This window comes from Drosophila subobscura, chromosome E (assembly GCF_008121235.1).
Source record: "Drosophila subobscura isolate 14011-0131.10 chromosome E, UCBerk_Dsub_1.0, whole genome shotgun sequence".
Taxonomy (NCBI): domain Eukaryota; kingdom Metazoa; phylum Arthropoda; class Insecta; order Diptera; family Drosophilidae; genus Drosophila; species Drosophila subobscura.
In genome coordinates this window covers 6,655,130-6,671,838 of record NC_048531.1, presented here as the reverse complement: position 1 = coordinate 6,671,838, position 16,709 = coordinate 6,655,130, and the positions used below count along the sequence as shown (strand labels likewise).

Sequence of the window (16,709 nt, the reverse complement as noted above, 5' to 3'; positions counted from 1 at the left end):
GGCCGCCAGCCAATTAAGCGCTTTGCCCAGCTTCGGACAACAATGGAGCTGCAGCCAAAAGCCAATGGCAATCATAAAGTCACTTGGTGCACGGAAATTGCAAGTTGCGGCTAAAAAGGTGGCACGCTTCAGCCATAACTTTAGCTGCTACTCCGGGTCCGGGTCCTGCTGCTGCTGCTGCTCCAGCTCCTAGTCACGTGTCTGTCTTGGGCTCTAGCTCTCAGCGCTCGCAAGTATTCAACAGCAGCAAAACGGAAATTGCAAACTGCGGTCGGTTCCGCATTTCCACCCATCAGCGGCAGCGGCAGCTGACCATTTTTATTTATTTCTCATTTTACAAGCACCTTGGGAGCAGGAGCAGGAGCAGGAGCAGGAGCTGCAGCTAAAAACGAAGACCGCTCTTGTGTAATTATAAATATTTAATGCACTTTCGAATACGACCGCCTTTGTGTGGGCTGCTCTACTGCACGAGATTGAGGTTCAGGTGCTGAACAGAGTGCACGGGCAGAGTCTGCTTCACCTCGTTGCCGATCACCAGCTCAGTCTGGTGTGGTGGCTGTTGCTGGCGCACAACCTCCAGCTCAACTTCGTGATGGGTCTGCGTGCCATGATGGTCGGCCACCAGCTCCACATCGATGTGCTGGTGCTTCGGTTGATCAGCCGGCTTAAACTCCAGCTCCACCACGTGGCTTGGGCTCTGATGCACGGGCTTAATATCCAACTCAATGTGCTGGGGCTTCGGTTCCTTCTGCTTGATGCCCACCTCAACGACATGGCTCTCGACAGGGCTCTGATGGGCTGGCTTGAGCTCAACTTCGACAGCATGGTGCTCGGCAGAAGTCTGCACCACAAAGGATTGCTCGCTGAGTTGCTGCTGGTGCTTCTGGCCTGCTGGTCGCACCTCAGCAAAGACATGTGCGTGGGCATCCTGCGACGCGCTCTGTGGCATCACCCTGAGTGGCGGAACGGCCAGAACGGAGCCGACGAGTACCAAAATAATGACTGCTTTCATGTTGAATTGCCTTGAAATGACTGTGATCCAAGCACCACAAAATCGAGCTTAAATAGTCGAATTCAACGTCTCTCGGTGTGCAAAAATTGGTGCACCTAATTAACCATCCGTGTGCTCTTATCAGAAGCAGACTCCCTTCAGAACACCGCTAATTGCGGCAGATTAGATAACGCGCCGCGACACACAATGTACGATACTGCGAAGGGAGAACGCAGAACGGAGAACGGGGTTTTCCTGCCATACAAATTTCTAATTAAACTCCAAAAAGGTGTAATAGCAAGAGGAGAGTTTAATGCTTACACACACACTCGCATGTAGTAGCTAAATTCACGTCACCTTTATGTTGTAGATGCGCACCAAGTGATCGTCGCCACAGCTGGCCAGCTGCAGCTGCTGTTGCCCAGGGCGGAATTGCAGCCGGCGAACGGTCAAGTGATGGGCACGACTGCAAAAGAAAACACAAAGGTCAAGCGGGATTCGATAAACTCCACACGAAGATCTACTCACTCTTTGTTTATGTCGCAGAGCAGCTTCCACTCGCCCGCAGCGAACTGATAAATCTTTATCCGGCCGGTTTCCGTGCCGCAAGCAAGAACATAAGTGTCGGTGGTGCCACTCAGGAAGTCTCTGGCAAAGGCCACCGCTGTAATGGACTCGTTCTTGAGCTCCAGAATGCCCGCCGCCTGCCAGCCATTCAATGAGGATTGTGCCTCAGTCTGTGCTTGAGCTCCCTTCTGCCATGCCACCACCTTTCCGTCCCGAGAGCTGGTCACAAAGTACCGCCCATCATGCGACCAATCACAAGCCCAAATGATGCGCGTGTGAACTCCGTTCGTTTTGTCTGTGGTGGCCACCAGATGGTAGCCAACGGCCGACTCCTGCCTCTCGAACAGCGACCAGCGGCGATCACGCGACACGGACACCAAATATTGTGCATCGGGGGAGAAGCTGAGCTGCGTAACCGTCAACTGGTGTCCACCAAGCTTCTGCAGCTGCTTCCAGTTTGAAGGATTCCACAGAATAATCTGAGCATGCTCCGCGGTGCTCGCTCGACAGGTGGATGCCAGGAGGGAGCCATCTGCAGAGGCGGCCAGCGCAAAGATCTCATAGCCATGCCCGTAGAGCTTCTGCAGCTCGGGCCACAGCGTGTTCTGCATGAGAGTCTCCTCCTGCGGCGGCGTTTCCAATGTGATGGGCACAAAGTAGTTGTCTGGATACTCGTTCTTAGCCTTGGCCGCCTCGCCACTGTCTGGTTCTACCTTATAGACAGCCTTGTTGGAGAGTCCCAGTGACGGCACGGAGGCACCTTTGGGCAAAGCTGCAAGCAAAACGAACAAAATGATGAACTGTCGGGAGGGCCAAATCCATTGATCGCTTACAATCCAAAAGAGCGTCTCCTTGCTCATCCGCCTTCACGCCACTGATGTGACGAAAGTTCTCGATGAAGTTCGCAGGTGCCTGGAATGTGCGCACAATCTTCTCCTCTGCGCCGCTGGCAAACTTATAGCGTGAGAGCAGAGCCAGGGCCTGCATATCGTAGCCGTGGACCTGGGGTCGGGCCAGCTCGTGCCACGTGCAGTTGCCGCTTTCCTGCAGCCAAGGGGCATGAAGACGTGTCGTCTGATCCGATGAGACAGTCATCAAATAAGCTCCATCATGCTCCCAGGCCAGATCGCGCACTTCGCCATAATGCCCGCCAACGACCACATTGGAGGTCCACAGATGGGGCTGATCTGGGTTCTGGTTCCATATGTGGAAACCTCCCTGATAGCTGTGGGCCATGATGGAGCGTCCATCGGTTGAGAATTTGCCACCAAAGAAACCCATCGAGTTGCCTCCCACCTCGCCCACGCGAACCTGCTCCAGCCACACTCCCTGCTCCGTTGGGGCCCACACAATGAGCGTCTTATCCAGCGAGGCAGACAGCAGACGTATCTCTGAAAGTAAACTCGGAATGTTATGAAGGTTTTTGAGGTTTAATTTCGTTTCCTGCTTACCCTGCTCTTCTGTGATGTGCCAGTGAACGCCGTAGACCCAGCCTTCGTGCCCGTACAGAACCGATTCTAGACTCACGGCATACCAGGAGTTCGCGCCCAACTGCAGAATCTTCTCCTCCACTTTGAGCTCGCCATCGCTCTCCGTCAGCTGAAACGGATCCACCCGGTTCTCCAGCATTTGCGCCTCGCTGCGTGGGGCAATCCGCCAGAGTCGGATGAAGTTATCTTGCGAGCCGCTGGCCAGCAGCAGATCCTCTCCATCGTAGACAAAGTCCAGTCCACGCACCCAATCCTCGTGGCCAATCAGCTTGTGAACGCATTCAAATTGTGCCCGTCCCAGTTCCTGACCCTGACTGCCGCCAGCAGGGATATGCTCTGTCCACAGTGAGACGGTTTCATCGTCACCGCTGAAGGCCAGCAACACATGATCGTTGGGCAGCAGCGTGAGGCGCAGGGAGAAGCAGAAGCCACCAGCCAATTGAATTGTCTGAAAGCATTCCACATCGTTTTCCTTGTGGATCCACAGCTTCAGTGTGTTGTCCGCAGCGGCAGTGGCTAGAAGCCAAGAGCCATCCGGCAGGCGCACGCCATCTACGGCGTTCACTCCACTCGTGTGTCCCTTGAGCACAGTACGCTTTATGGCCCCAGAGTTGTCCAATCGCCAGAGCACGGCGTTGGCATCGTCGGCCCCGGACAAAAGTTGATCATTGTCTAGCCACTTTACAGTGTTCACCCGCTTTGTGTGCTCCACCAGAGTGTGCAGAATCTTGGCCGAATTCCCATTAAACTGCAAGGAGAATATTATCACAATAGTTTTGTAGCCATTTCTTTGTTTATTTTATTCGCTTACCTTGGGATCCGCTATGGCCACGGCATTGCAGGCCCCAAAGGCAATTAGCCCATTTGAGCCCCAATCGGCACATTCTGTGCAGCGATTGCAGGCCACTGAAGTGTAGAGATTCTCCACTTGCATTCTGTGTTACTTAAAACGTTTTTTATTAGACAAAAACATTCGCGAATCAGTTTCCAGTCGGCTTTTTGTTATGGTTTCGCACGTGCAAAGTTATCGATAAAATATACCGAAATAGATATTCTCAAAAATACAGCAAATATACCATAAATATTAAACCATTTTTCTCGATTTTGATATTCTATATACCATTGCCAGCTAGTTAGAAGTCTCATCAATAAAACTATAATTTTCTACGATTCTTTAATCAATTCTCCAAAACACTGGCTAATTTTTATGAATTCTTTTTGTTGAATTGTTTATAAAATAAGGCTCTAATGAAAAGGTAAATACAAAAATAAATACGTCATTTGACTACTTGTTGCTTTTCAACCGGAATGGGACGTTGTATGGATTGACCGATAAAAACCATACATCATATGGCAGCGTGGATGGTGTCACCAGTCTGTTGAAAAAAGATTATTTTCAACGTTGCCATTTAGCTTTCGAAATGCATCTCTGTGTATCGATCATGTAAAAATCTATATTTTGTACGGCCCTTTTTGTTTAAACCTTATTTTCTTAACAATGATAAAAAAAGGAGGACCTAAAAGCCCTTAAACATGTAGAAAATTTATTATTTTATCGGTTAAAATTGCATTTTCCGTGCATAGAATCACAGCTAACTAGCAATACTCCCCAGCATAGCAAAGTCGAGGAATATCATTCCAGAACATGAACAGAAAAGAAGAAGGTGGCCGCCCGACCCCAACAGTAAATATAAACAATCAGCGGAGACCGAACGAAATTTGTAGCAGTGCAGGGCGTCCGCGACATTAATTAAAAGTAATTTTTATAATTGATTCGATTGGGTGCACGGTTCGTTGTTGCAGTGGTCCGAGCGAGGCTCAGTTTGTGTGCCGCTTCTGTCTGAGTCACAGTGATTCCCCCGGAGTACGCGGATTTTCTGTATCAATAATTTGTTTTATCGCATCGCAGGTTCTTCAGTGTGGAATGCTTGAATGTGTTTCGCCAGCAGCATAATCGAAGCGCATAAGAAGTTATTTATAGCGCCCCCCGAGACCACGCCCACACGCTCAAGTGGCAGCCACAGTCGGGCGAGCATTATGTCGCGCAGCAAGTCCCGTCTACAGACGGAAGTATGCGGGGACTGTGGGGCCACAGATCCCTCCTGGGCGAGCATCAACCGCGGCATCTTGCTGTGCGCCGACTGCTGCTCAGTCCACCGCAGTCTGGGGCGACACATTTCGATTGTGAAGTCGCTGCGTCAGGGCAACTGGGACCCGTCTGTGCTCAATTTTGTGAACTCTCTGAACGCCCACGGGGCCAACAGTGTGTGGGAGCACTTGCTGGACGGCAGCAGCAACTTGACGGGCGGCAAACATGTGCCACGCTGGCGCAAGCCTACGCCCAAGGATGCCCTGCATCCCACAAAGTCGGACTTCATCAAGGCCAAGCACGTCAATCTGACATTCGTGCTGAAGCCCAGTCTGCAAGACGACGACGACTCCAGCGGCAGTGGCGGCAATCTGGAGCAGGAGCTGAGCAGGCAGCTCCACGCTAGTGTGCGCACCAGCAACCTGGAGACTTCGCTGCGCTTCCTGGTGCAGGGTGCCGATCCGAACTACTATCACGAGGACAAGCTGTCCACGCCATTGCACATGGCGGCCAAGTTCGGGCAGGCGTCGCAAATCGAGATGCTGCTCATCTACGGCGCCGATGTAAACGCCTTGGATGGCAATGGTATGACGCCCCTGGAACTGGCCAAGGCCAACAATCACAACACCATTGCCGAGCGCTTGCTGGATGCCATGTACGATGTCACTGACAGAATCATTGTGTTCCTGGGTGGCAAGAGGCCCGATCACGCTGTGAGTTTTAACCTTTAAGCACGGAAATTGATGCACTAATCATTTCTTTTCAGAGCGGGCGCCATCTGACAATACCCGAGACGAACGGAGCGGACATCAGCGAGCAGCTGAAAATTGCCAGAGGAAAGCTGCAGCTGGTGCCGAACAAAATGTTCGAGGAGTTGGTGATGGATCTATACGATGAGGTGGATCGACGAGAGTGCGAAGCCAGTGAGTCGGATCGGATCGGAGATTGTTTCTTCTGATATTAATCATGTTTCAACCCAATTGCAGTTTGGTCCACGAGCACCTTGAATGCTGATCATGCAACAGTGCCATTCTTGCCGGCTAATCCATTTTTGAGTGCCACGCGCAATCAGGTTCGACATGGCTGCTGCTGCTGCAGTGTGTAAATTATTTGAACCTTCATTTCTCATCGTTTTGTTTTGTACACCCAACACACAGGGTCGTCAGAAATTGGCACGTTTCAATCGCGGCGAGTTTGCTGGCCTCTTGACTGACGTTCTCGTCGATGCTTTGCGGCGCCAGAACATGGCCAATCTGCGTCCGATGGATGCCCCACTGCCCGGTCATCATTCACTGCAATCGTTGCCGTATGCAAACAATTCACTTTTGCTCAGCTCATTCGAGCAGAGTGGCCACGATCCGAACTTGTCCGACGATGAGCCCATCTATGATCCAGTGGCCAGTGATGATGATTATGCTCCAGTGCCACCGATGGCACAGCAGGTAAACCTAATGCGCCAAAAGATACTCAAGCTGAACAACAGCTTTGGCTAGACACACGTAAGAGAAGAGACTGAAAGTTAGACATCCTGTGCTGTTCCTTTCCATTGTGTTCATCCTTAGGCAGGCAGGGCACTATAGCCTCTGCTTTTAGTTAATATATAAACCATCCCTCAACAGTAGAGCCCAAGTGTAGAATTTAAAATGCAATAAAACTAGCCTGAGACGTGTGAAAGTGTAGTTTGACTATGTTTTAGTTTAGTTTCTGCTTTGTGTATATTTTAGCTTTAATTATGTTTGATTTTCGTTGAATTTTACTTATGATTTTCTTTGTTTTTGTTGCTCATTCAGGCCATTGTCCATACGCCACCGCGCAATGCCAATTCGCACACCGAAATGGAAACGCTGCGCAAGCAGCTCTGCGAGTACAAGTCGGAGATCAATCAGCTGAAGAACGTGGTGCAGATGCTGTCCAGCGAGAACACACAGCTTAAGTCCAAGTTCTCCAGCACCTCCAACAACAGCGTCTACGATGAGCCACTGTGAGAATATTTTATTTATACTTTTTGTTTCCTTTTTTTATATTTTTGGTTGGTTTTTGGGGGATAGTCGCATTGATCTGAGCTTGAGCAGTCCCGACACAGAGCACGAGCCCATGTCGCTGCCCGAAGGCAGCGGTGCCAATGCGGATAGCGCCTCGTCGAACAACTCCTCGAACCAGTCGACCATCAAGCGGCCAGCCAGCATGTACGAGCGTCGCCTGGCGCCCCACGTGGCCAAGACCCATACGGATGTGCGGAACACAACGAGCATGTACCAAATGGCTGGCGAGGGCAAGCCTTTCGGAGAGGAGGTTAAGCTGCGCTCAGATTTGGTCACACGCTGCCTGAAGGAGCTGATACTGGCCATGCAGCCAGTGCCAGAGGACCAAAAGCAATCGATTGCACCGCATGGCGAGCTCATACGAAGTGCCGTCACAGATCTGATTGCTTTGTACTCGAACTTGGTGAGACTCGCTGGGAAAGTGTCCGATAGAATGATGATTTAATTGTTCCTTTTCCATTTGAATCGTTGCAGCCGCCAAATACTAGCGAGAAAACACGAGAGACCCTCAAGCAGTTGACCCGCCAGAACATACTCATTCAGCACGAGTGTGAGAATCTGCAAAAGGCCATCGAGGCGGATGACAAGCAGGCCATACAGAAGAATACATTGGAGGTGCGCGACTGTGCCTTCCACATTGCCAGTGCCATAAAGACGTTGGTATTGCAGTTCTACTGAAAAGGGAAGGCCATTCAAATAAGAAGCTTAACTCTGTTCCCAATTTGGCATTAACAAACCCGACTAAGTGCCCCCTGTTGACTAACCAACGTGCTTCCGCTTGACAAGTAATCGATCCCCTTTTAAGACAACCTCTTTTACATATACTATTTTATGTATGTATTTAATAAATGTTCACATCAATGTATGTACTTCGTTCAATATACACAAAATTGAGTTTCTCCATGGTTGAACGCCAATAGAAAAAGATGATTAAAATGGTTCGAATTTTCGCTGATTTAAACGAGAAGAAAGTCACGTATGTATGGGTAGATATGCATACATATACGTATGTTTGTGTATGTGTAGCATTTACATACATATGTATATATCATTTAATATCAGGTGCAGGGCGGGGGATCCCTCTCATACATATGTGTATTGTACATTTTAGTTAACTATTTGTTCTAAGCATTGGACAATCAGCTAAGCGTAGCATAAATATTTATGAATATTTTTACTCCCATTAATTGTTTAGCTGTATACAATATATAATTGATTTTGTTGCTACCCCTTTCCTTTTCCCTTTCCTTTCCTTTCCTTTCCGTTGTCTGTTTGGCAATCAGATTGCCACACACTGTCCTCCCTGCTTTAGCTATAGCCACTACATTCTGTTGTTGTGCAAAGTTCGAGGAACTTTAACTGATTAAAGCCATTCAGGACTATTCCCTGCTGTCTACCAAAATAATATGCGGGCGGGCTCTTTGTGTGCGCTCCAAAAGTATTCATAAAAATATACATATCCATTGGCAGATATATGCACATACAAAATTTAGGAGCATTATCTAAAATATTGCTTTACATTCATTTCCATTGGGTGGCTCCACGAGTATTTTCTGTTCCTACTCCTCATCCTACAACCTATTTTGATTGGGACTTGTAAATTAGCTAAGGAATCGTCTCAACGCTCACCGTCCAAACATATAACATATCAAGCAGTTTAGCTAAAATACATTAAGTTTAATTACTGACTATAGATACATACATTTACGAGTCGTAGGATCAACACACATTTTGGAGGATGTCTTAAAACGTTTGCAACGAAGATTAGTAACAATGAACAGCAAAATACACGGATGATAGATCCCAGTTGATGGATCTGCAAACCTAACTAGCTAGCTAAATACTTTGACTGCTGTCTGCTGTCTGCTGACTGCCTTATCCTTAATCAAATATTCCTCTCCACCTCGGGCCCTGGCTTAAAATCAAATTGTCTAGATTTGTAACTAGAAGAACGAAAAAGAGAAATCAAAAATCAAATTAAATGCAACGAATGCCTGAAATGTCTTTGCAATAGTTCTTTACTCGTCCTCAGCCTCGGTTATCGTAGAGTTCATAATCTGCGTCTCCTTTTTGTACAGAAGCTGCCGATGATGCTGCAACAAAGAAAAGGAAAGTTACAGAGAAATATCTGATATTCCGCTTTCTCCTACCTCTTCATTCTGAATCATGACAATGCGATGCTCCAGCTGCGGTGCCAACTCGCACGAGGACTGCTCCAGATCATCCAGGGAGGCACGACGCAGCATCTGCGGATGGAAGTAAACTAAATGTTAGTTTGGATTCGCTTTCCTTGCTCTTGCCACGACAGACCTTCTGTGAGTTGCCATGCGACAGATCCATGGACTTGTTGTGGTGTCCCACGGACAGCTTGCGAATGGGCGATGGTCCGTCCAGGTCCATGCTGTCCAGGCATTGCACCAGGCTATGCCGCCTCGAGAGCGTCACCAGCGACTGTCGGTGCTTGGTGTTCTGGCCGCACTTGCGCGAATTGATGGCCTTGAAGTGATTCTGCAGTGTGATGCCCAGCTCTGGACAAGCATCGTCATCCATCTGGTGGGGCGGAAAGGGAACGAAATGAGCTCCAGTTAAATCGAATGATGGAAGGAGACTCACCAGCACAGTGACACCTTTGAACATGGTATAGCCATCGCAGCCCATGAAGATGTAGCTCTTCACGCACAGCTTGTAGGTTTGCTCCAAGTTGAGGTACTCATCGCCCACTTGGATCAACTGGGGATCGATGCGCTTGCCGGGCTCTGCCAGTGGATTGAAGGCGAAACTGATGCCAGCCACCTGGGGAAAGCGTCCCTCCAGCTTGGGGTATGCCGACACACCGTTCTCCAGGGCCTGCCACAACACACGGCCGCTGACCTCGAGCAGGATGAGGGGATCCCTCATGGGTATAACATTGACCAGATCGCCCATGGTAAAGGCACCAACCGGATGAATGCGATCCGAGCGGAAGGTGCCGCCATTGAGGATGACCACATCGGCACCAACCGCAGCCAGCACCACGTCGCACACCCAATTGCCCAGATTCGTTTCCTGTGTGCGCACCCGGGAGAAGCGTCCGTCCAGCTCCACGCTGAACACACCCATCACATCCGACAACTTGCTCTCAATGAACTCTGCGGAAGCAACGAAGTGGAAGCATTAAAGACAGGGGGACGGGCAAAGACATGGCAAGAGTACTCACTGGCATACTTGGAGAGCTCCTCCTTGAGTTCGGGATCCTCTGGTATTTTGGCCGTCACATCCACACACTTGACATCCGTGGTAAAGTGCTCCCGATTGGCGGCATCCCGCTCTATGGTGATGACCGAAAACTGCTGGAAGTCCGTGCCGGACTTGACGATCATTTTGCCATTGATCTCCGTCACCTCGCGCACGTGGTCGTGTCCGCCCAGGATGATGTCAATGCCGTTGCAATTCTCAGCCAGATTGATGTCATTCGGTGTGCGCATGTGGGTCAGGGCAATGATCAGATCGCAGCCCTCGTTGCGCAGCTCACGGGCCAGGCGATTGCCCGCCTCCACGTAGTCGATGTACGTGACTTCATTGGGATCGATGGTGGGCAGCGTCTCCAGCCACTCGCGCTCCACCAGTCCAATCAGGCCAATCGAAATTTGATTGTGCAAAATGAAATGTGAGATCTTGCCACCACCCAGCGGACGGCCGGTTTCATTGTCCACCACATTGGACATGAGCCAGGGGAATTCCGTTTTCTTGATCAGCTGCACCAGCACATCCAGGCCGTGATCTACAAAGGGTAAGCGATTATTTTCAGCCTCGGGTTTCGCCCTTCCTCTGCTCTCACCAAAATCATGATTGCCAAAGACGGCGCAGTGTGTTCCCACCGAATTGAGCACGGGAACCATCTGTTCTCCCTGGGTAAAGGTGCTCACTGCAAAGAGGGAAATCCGTGAGAATATGTTTTTAAGCGACTCCCCTGCCCGCCACTTACACATGCTGGGCGAGAAGGCGTCTCCGCTGAAGAGCACCAGCGGATTGAGATGTGCATAGCCCTTGATGGCGGTGGCAAATCGGGCTGCACCGCCCACGGGCTCCGTCTCGGCCATGGACTCAATGTTGTAGACATCGTTGTAGTGCAAAATGGTCAGGGGCTTGTCCTCGCCCTCGGTCATCTTTAGCAGCTTCTTGGTCTTCTCCAGCTGCGAGGAAATCGATGTGGAGCGGCCGTTCAGGCCGTGCGGTGCTGTCCGCGTTGAAGATCCGCGATGGCGCGGACTCTGCGGCTGGCTGACGGAGGCGTAGACGTAGGCGCGCGTCGGGTGTGTCAGCAGCTCACGGGCGTCCTGCGGCGTCAGCGACAGGCTGCCGCTGGGATCCTCTTCGTTGCCAAAGTTGGTTGAGCCGCACAGAGAGGCAGCCGCACTGGATGTCGCAGCGGGCACGGACGTCGAGGTGGGCACAGTGGCCGTCGGCGTTGCCAGCGATAAGTCGAGAGATCGAAAATTTGGATTGCTGCTCTGCAGCATGGACAGCGTGCGCGTGCCAGCGTCGCGCACCTCAATGGAAGCCTGCAAAGGAGTAGAAGAGCGAGAAATGGATCAATTGCCTTGCAGGATTCGGAATCTTTCACTTTACAGGAACTGACAGGAACACGTGACACACTGAACAACATTAAGTAAGAGTCAAGTAAGGCAACTGAAGAGAGTCAAGCGGGGGGTGGGCAAGTAATGAAATAAACAGGAACAAAGCTAGGGGTTGCCACGGGGGGTTGTGCAGGTTGGAGTTTGGGGTTTGGGTTACACTTAGACACTTGGGTGCTGGGTGGTCAGAGAAGGGTTCGGATGCAATTTGACAGAAACCTGCTTCAGCCAGCCGACCACGTTGCCCATGGTGGCGGCGCCTCCTGAACGGTTGCTGCCCGACAAGTGGCTGTGGCGACGACTTGGTCCGTGGCCAGACGGTGACGGCGTTGTGGGCGGTGCACCATCTCCTCCACCTGCTCCGTCGGTGCCCGCAGTGCTCATCCTACAGACGCTGCTTGGTAAGGAAAATCGTAAATTGGAAATTGGCACACAAAAAAAGGTTTGCTTCATAATTCTCTGCGCTTTCCTTGAACTTACAGAAAGCCCTGGAAATATTTCACACTGCGTAGCCGCATTTTGCAATGCAAATGAATTAATAACAAACAAAATTGTAAATGATATGTGGAAAATATCTCGTAATTTCGCGCTAAAAATATATGTACGTGGGGGAGAAGGCAACGTTCTTCACCGCTCGGACAACAAACTGTAAATGTGAAATGCAAAACAAAAGCCTTCATTCTTCTCCCCCTCCTCAATGCACTGCAATTACAAAGAGATGAGCCTGAGCATGAAAGTGCAGAGACTAAAAGCACATTTCATTAATTTGCTCATCGAAACAAAGTAGAATGAAAGAATTAATCGCACCCATCTCGGCGTGGAGAGCAGCGGCAGACTGTCTGACTATGTGCCACCACATTGACATTGATAATGAAAGCAAGCGAGCAGCAAATCGGTAAAGTCATCCACACAATGCGCCCATACGCAACGTTGTCGTTGTGCGGCAAGGTCTTGTCTGTGTGTTTTTGCTCTTCTGGCATGCCGGACACAGGACACGGGACAAGTAATGGTGTGCGAGTACAGGAAATGCATCGGGGGGGGGGGTAATGAAATAATGAAAATTCCCCTGATGCCACCAATGGGTTGTTTGAAGCTGGCTTTAACTGGGCATTTGTGTGAGGGCAATCGGCCAGGCAACCAACTAACACTTATTGTGTTTCGACAACAGACAATTTGCTCGCTTAATTATCTGCAGAAATGTCCAATGGAATTCAATTACGATTATTAAGTTATGTGCGAACTAATTAATAGTGCAGTAGTTGCTGCTCAAAGTCCATTTAATTAATTTATCTAAAACGAAAACTCAATTAATTTCATTTTTACCCCTAAATGCACTTTGACAATGCAATGGGGAAAAGCACAGCAGCCTGTGTACACGAGCATAAATGAATCGGCTTAAATCCTTCGCCAGAAACCCACTCACGTGTGCAGAAATCCCCGTACACTGATTGTAATTCCGAGAAGCAGCCGCAAAATCATACTTCGATTTGTGACAAGCGTTAAACGGAAAAGGATTTCCACACCGATGAACCAAAAACACACTTTCATAGGCCTTCCTTTTTGACTCTGCGTACATTTAACAAACATTCATAGGTAATATAAATTCAGACAGTGCGGGGAACCCAACAACTGCTTCTGGGTATTTGGTTTTCGGGGGAAAACTATAATTATTGCTTCCTGGAAATTATACTATTGCAGTCTATTGACAATTGAATGCACTTGGCCCCGAATTAAATGCGTGGAAATGAATTGCAGGAGCACCAAGCGTAATCATTTATTCAATTTAGTTCTGAAGAAAGCCTGGCAGAGAAGTGCTACGAGCACAGAACTCACCGCAAATGCAATTTCATTTTCACTTTCCTCTCCGGCCAAGCGGGGAAAGATGTGAAAGTTCAGAGGGAAACCATTGCATGCAATCAATGGAGGCAATCGAGCATGCGATGTGGTTTTGCCATCAAGGCAAAGTGGAGACACCCTACAAGACAAGCCAAGGGTTAAGGGTCAGTTGGCTGCCAAGTGGGAGACGCAGAGAGGGTCATCCCATCCGATTGCTGCTTGTTTTTACACAAGCCTTAGGACAAACGTTGTTAAGGGCAACGCCATGCACACACACACACACACACAGACAATATGTATGCTTGAAGTACGTGTATGTGTGAAGTAAGTTTTGCAACAGTTGGAATTAGGACTGGGTCTGACCTCGAGCCTCGTTTTATCGCACAACAAAAGTTCATTAGCATATTGGGTGGGTCGTCGTCGCTCAGACAGTGCATGCTGATTGCCATTTTGGAGCAATTCTAGTTTCGGCTCCCGAGACGGAAATGAAGAGAGTAATGAGCCGCAAATACGAGCTGAATAATTAAAGAGAGTTTCTTCATCTAATTTCAAAGTCCACACAACATGAAGGCGCGCAGTGCAAGGACTACGTAAATGCCGCCCCAACCTTGACACACGAAAATTGATCAATATGCTTTCATAGGTCAAATATTAGCGCTTCAACTTGAAAATCCGTTAAGTTCTATCTACCGTTACTCACTTGCGTGTGTGGCTCAGCCGCAGCAGTGAGTGCTTCAGTGGTTCTTCTGTCTGCTCCTGTCAGGGCTTGGGCCAGCGACTAACCGTAACGTTTCGTTGTGGAATGCAAGAGAACTGCTAGAAATAAACCAAGACAAATCTTATTTAAAACTTTGACTAAAAGAACGTTCAAACAATGGTTTCCCAGTACTAACAAAAGCATTGTTCAACGATTTTTTAAACTTCATCTTTAAACCCCTTTCAACGCAATTCTCATTCACGCAATTGAGCACCCAACGAGACACACAATCACACCCACACCCACACGCACCGTTCACACTTATCTTTGCCGCTGGCCATTAAACATGAAGCCAGCCAGCTGCTGCTTGTTTTCAGTTCCGTCAACTGATGCCTCTCAAAGTACAACCTACGGCTACTCCTTAACTACTAGTTGTGGGCTAACTCGCTTCAAGGTCTCAGATCTTAGCCATTTTTTAGTATGTAATTGCTCAAACATAATTGATGAGAGAGCTAACCTACCAAGTGACAATGTCTTGTATAACTATTTATATCCGCAATTCAAAACAATTTCGAAAGTCTCAAGGTCAGAGAACACACAGAGAAGATACCTGAATGCGGTCACACTCAATGCCCTAGACCTTGTTGGGCAGTGTCACCATCTCGGACACCACATCTCAGTCAGTAGAGGCACTTGTTGTAAATGATTAAAATACCTACACATATACACACATATATGTATGTACATATATTCAGCAATGCCAATGCAGTTTCAAGCACAGTTCCTAGCACAATATAGCAATCAGCTGTGCTAGAACGAGAGAGCGTGCACGCGAAAGCTTTCTGTCACGCCACAGAAGGCTTTTTGTTCTCTCGCGTGTTTCCTCTCTCGCTCTCTCTGTCTCTATTTTAATAAGCAAACACGTTGTTTGGGGACGCTTTATTATCTTTAAGTTAATAAGCAAAAACGTGTTGAACGGTAAACGGTTAGCTGTTCTACATATACAAAATATGTACATGTCATGTGCATGTCCATGCGTATATTTACTTCTCTTCGATATGTCTGTGTGTGTGTGTGTATCATGCGTAATAATTCCATGAGGGTTACGGGTTTCGTACACTTGAACTTACAGCTGTCTCCTGGCAAGTAAAAATAAACTGTTTATGCAGTTAAACAGCGCGTAGGTTGTGCTTTTTGGGCCCTGGAGCTCCAGTTTGCCACCTTTGGCCCGCAAACAACACCCAACAACCCAGTCCCCTCCTCTTCCCACACCACAGGTGACTCGAAATGTACGCGTGTGCGTGCGTGGGGGGAGGCATTAATAATTCAGCACTTCATCTGAGCGCGGACAGGGCATTATTTCATTTTTGCAAATCCCTGTGAATTTCTAAATTGGAGCATCCGCCGTCCTACATCATTCACACAATGTACCACCACCCCCGCATCCAATTAGATCACTCACAATCACTTTCACTGGCAATCGTCGTTTGCAATTTGAATTTCACACACTTAGCTGCAGGTTAATCAATTACACTGATAACGCTGCTTCACCCTTCCACCTTCCCCCTTCCGTTGTCTCATCTCGGCCATTGTTCACGAGTCGCAACTCAGCACTCTTTTTGCGCGTTTGTTTACGGTCTACACTTACAAATTGCTTCGGCTTTTGTTGACTCCAAATCCGTATTGTTTCCTTGTGAAATTGGGCAAGTTTCCTTTCTCCGTTTTGTGCTGCTATGTTTTTTGTGTCCTGTAAAACTGCTATGCCTGATTTAATTTTTCTTTTTGGGTAAAAAATCTTATGCGTATTGAAATGAAACGGTGCAAAGTATGGGAGAACACGAGAAATGCCGAAACAACCGTTCACTCGCAGCGGGCAGAAAAACTCTAACTGGCCTCCGCTTCCAAGTGAGTGTGCGATGCGAAGCGCGGATGGACCCATGTGCGGAGAGCATGCGCCCACCGCAAAGCGACTAACAGCAAAGCTTTCGCAACATAACAGAGCAAAGCGAGTCTGTTGAGCCAAGATCAAATGTGCAGAGGCGAAGCTTTCTATAATATTCAATTTAGAAATATAAATATAATTTCTATAAATCCGAAAGCTTCAAAAGCTGCCAACACAAAAGCTCTACGCAAGGTGAAAGCATTCGCCACTCTTTGCTTTTTGTGGATTTGCAGAGTTGAAGAAAAAGCACATCGTCTTTATTATTTAATCGTTTTATTTATAGTACCTCACTTTAAAAATTACGTTATACCAATATTACATTAAATGTGGTTTGTTTCGTTTATTACATGGGTGTTGGTTGTGTTCTCTCTCTATTTCTCGGGGCCGTTACATAGATAGATGTTTTCTTTTCTGGGGATTTCGTTTGCATGGGTTTACATTT

The 16,709-nt window shown here is 48.4% G+C and overlaps 4 protein-coding genes across 8 annotated transcripts; 1 reads left to right on the top strand and 3 right to left on the bottom strand.

Annotated features, from left to right (window-relative positions):
• Nucleotides 1-404: 404 nt before the first annotated feature.
• LOC117890843 lies at nucleotides 405-1,051 on the bottom strand. Its single transcript, XM_034795927.1, has one exon. It carries the CDS (start codon nucleotides 1,010-1,012, stop codon nucleotides 461-463), a length of 552 nt encoding a protein of 183 aa, XP_034651818.1. The 5' UTR covers nucleotides 1,013-1,051; the 3' UTR covers nucleotides 405-460.
• Nucleotides 1,052-1,281: 230 nt separating this feature from the next.
• On the bottom strand, nucleotides 1,282-4,058 carry LOC117890842 (probable elongator complex protein 2). The gene is made up of 5 exons (XM_034795926.1): nucleotides 3,860-4,058; nucleotides 3,010-3,796; nucleotides 2,392-2,949; nucleotides 1,520-2,330; nucleotides 1,282-1,457 (listed from the first exon to the last, which is right to left on the bottom strand). Exons 1-5 carry the CDS (start codon nucleotides 3,980-3,982, stop codon nucleotides 1,340-1,342), a joined length of 2,397 nt encoding a protein of 798 aa, XP_034651817.1. The 5' UTR covers nucleotides 3,983-4,058; the 3' UTR covers nucleotides 1,282-1,339.
• Nucleotides 4,059-4,672: 614 nt separating this feature from the next.
• Nucleotides 4,673-8,060, top strand: LOC117890184 (ARF GTPase-activating protein GIT2). The gene is made up of 8 exons (XM_034794888.1): nucleotides 4,673-4,804; nucleotides 4,958-5,850; nucleotides 5,904-6,060; nucleotides 6,124-6,209; nucleotides 6,295-6,579; nucleotides 6,928-7,118; nucleotides 7,186-7,582; nucleotides 7,654-8,060. Exons 2-8 carry the CDS (start codon nucleotides 4,981-4,983, stop codon nucleotides 7,855-7,857), a joined length of 2,190 nt encoding a protein of 729 aa, XP_034650779.1. The 5' UTR covers nucleotides 4,673-4,804; nucleotides 4,958-4,980; the 3' UTR covers nucleotides 7,858-8,060.
• A 775-nt stretch (nucleotides 8,061-8,835) lies between these two features.
• On the bottom strand, nucleotides 8,836-16,237 carry LOC117890183 (mannosylglucosyl-3-phosphoglycerate phosphatase). Of its 5 annotated transcripts, none has more exons than XM_034794886.1 (11): nucleotides 15,974-16,237; nucleotides 14,329-14,444; nucleotides 12,012-12,186; nucleotides 11,144-11,720; nucleotides 10,997-11,083; nucleotides 10,376-10,939; nucleotides 9,793-10,307; nucleotides 9,490-9,729; nucleotides 9,330-9,425; nucleotides 9,202-9,272; nucleotides 8,836-9,122 (listed from the first exon to the last, which is right to left on the bottom strand). In XM_034794886.1, exons 3-11 carry the CDS (start codon nucleotides 12,174-12,176, stop codon nucleotides 9,065-9,067), a joined length of 2,373 nt encoding a protein of 790 aa, XP_034650777.1. In that variant the 5' UTR covers nucleotides 12,177-12,186; nucleotides 14,329-14,444; nucleotides 15,974-16,237; the 3' UTR covers nucleotides 8,836-9,064. The 5 variants fall into 5 exon arrangements, with proteins under 5 accessions (XP_034650777.1, XP_034650776.1, XP_034650778.1 ...); XM_034794885.1 differs by having other exon boundaries at nucleotides 14,329-14,441; XM_034794887.1 differs by lacking the exon at nucleotides 12,012-12,186 and having other exon boundaries at nucleotides 14,329-14,441.
• Nucleotides 16,238-16,709: the final 472 nt, after the last annotated feature.

What these genes read in the sequence shown, in the direction of transcription:
- LOC117890843 (XM_034795927.1), bottom strand. Translation starts at nt 1,012, where the DNA reads ATGAAAGCAGTCATTATTTTGGTACTCGTCGGCTCCGTTCTGGCCGTT.
- LOC117890842 (XM_034795926.1), bottom strand. Translation starts at nt 3,982, where the DNA reads ATGCAAGTGGAGAATCTCTACACTTCAGTGGCCTGCAATCGCTGCACA. An exon ending in TGGCCATAGCGGATCCCAAG is followed by an intron (nt 3,797 to 3,859) that starts GTAAGCGAATAA and finishes TTCTCCTTGCAG; the next exon opens with TTTAATGGGAATTCGGCCAA. An exon ending in GCACATCACAGAAGAGCAGG is followed by an intron (nt 2,950 to 3,009) that starts GTAAGCAGGAAA and finishes GTTTACTTTCAG; the next exon opens with AGATACGTCTGCTGTCTGCC.
- LOC117890184 (XM_034794888.1), top strand. Translation starts at nt 4,981, where the DNA reads ATGTGTTTCGCCAGCAGCATAATCGAAGCGCATAAGAAGTTATTTATA. An exon ending in GCAAGAGGCCCGATCACGCT is followed by an intron (nt 5,851 to 5,903) that starts GTGAGTTTTAAC and finishes ATTTCTTTTCAG; the next exon opens with AGCGGGCGCCATCTGACAAT. An exon ending in TGCCACCGATGGCACAGCAG is followed by an intron (nt 6,580 to 6,927) that starts GTAAACCTAATG and finishes TTGCTCATTCAG; the next exon opens with GCCATTGTCCATACGCCACC.
- LOC117890183 (XM_034794882.1), bottom strand. Translation starts at nt 12,310, where the DNA reads ATGCGGCTACGCAGTGTGAAATATTTCCAGGGCTTTCT. An exon ending in GGAGCTCTCCAAGTATGCCA is followed by an intron (nt 10,308 to 10,375) that starts GTGAGTACTCTT and finishes TTGCTTCCGCAG; the next exon opens with AGTTCATTGAGAGCAAGTTG. An exon ending in ATAACCGAGGCTGAGGACGA is followed by an intron (nt 9,123 to 9,201) that starts GTAAAGAACTAT and finishes TCGTTCTTCTAG; the next exon opens with TTACAAATCTAGACAATTTG.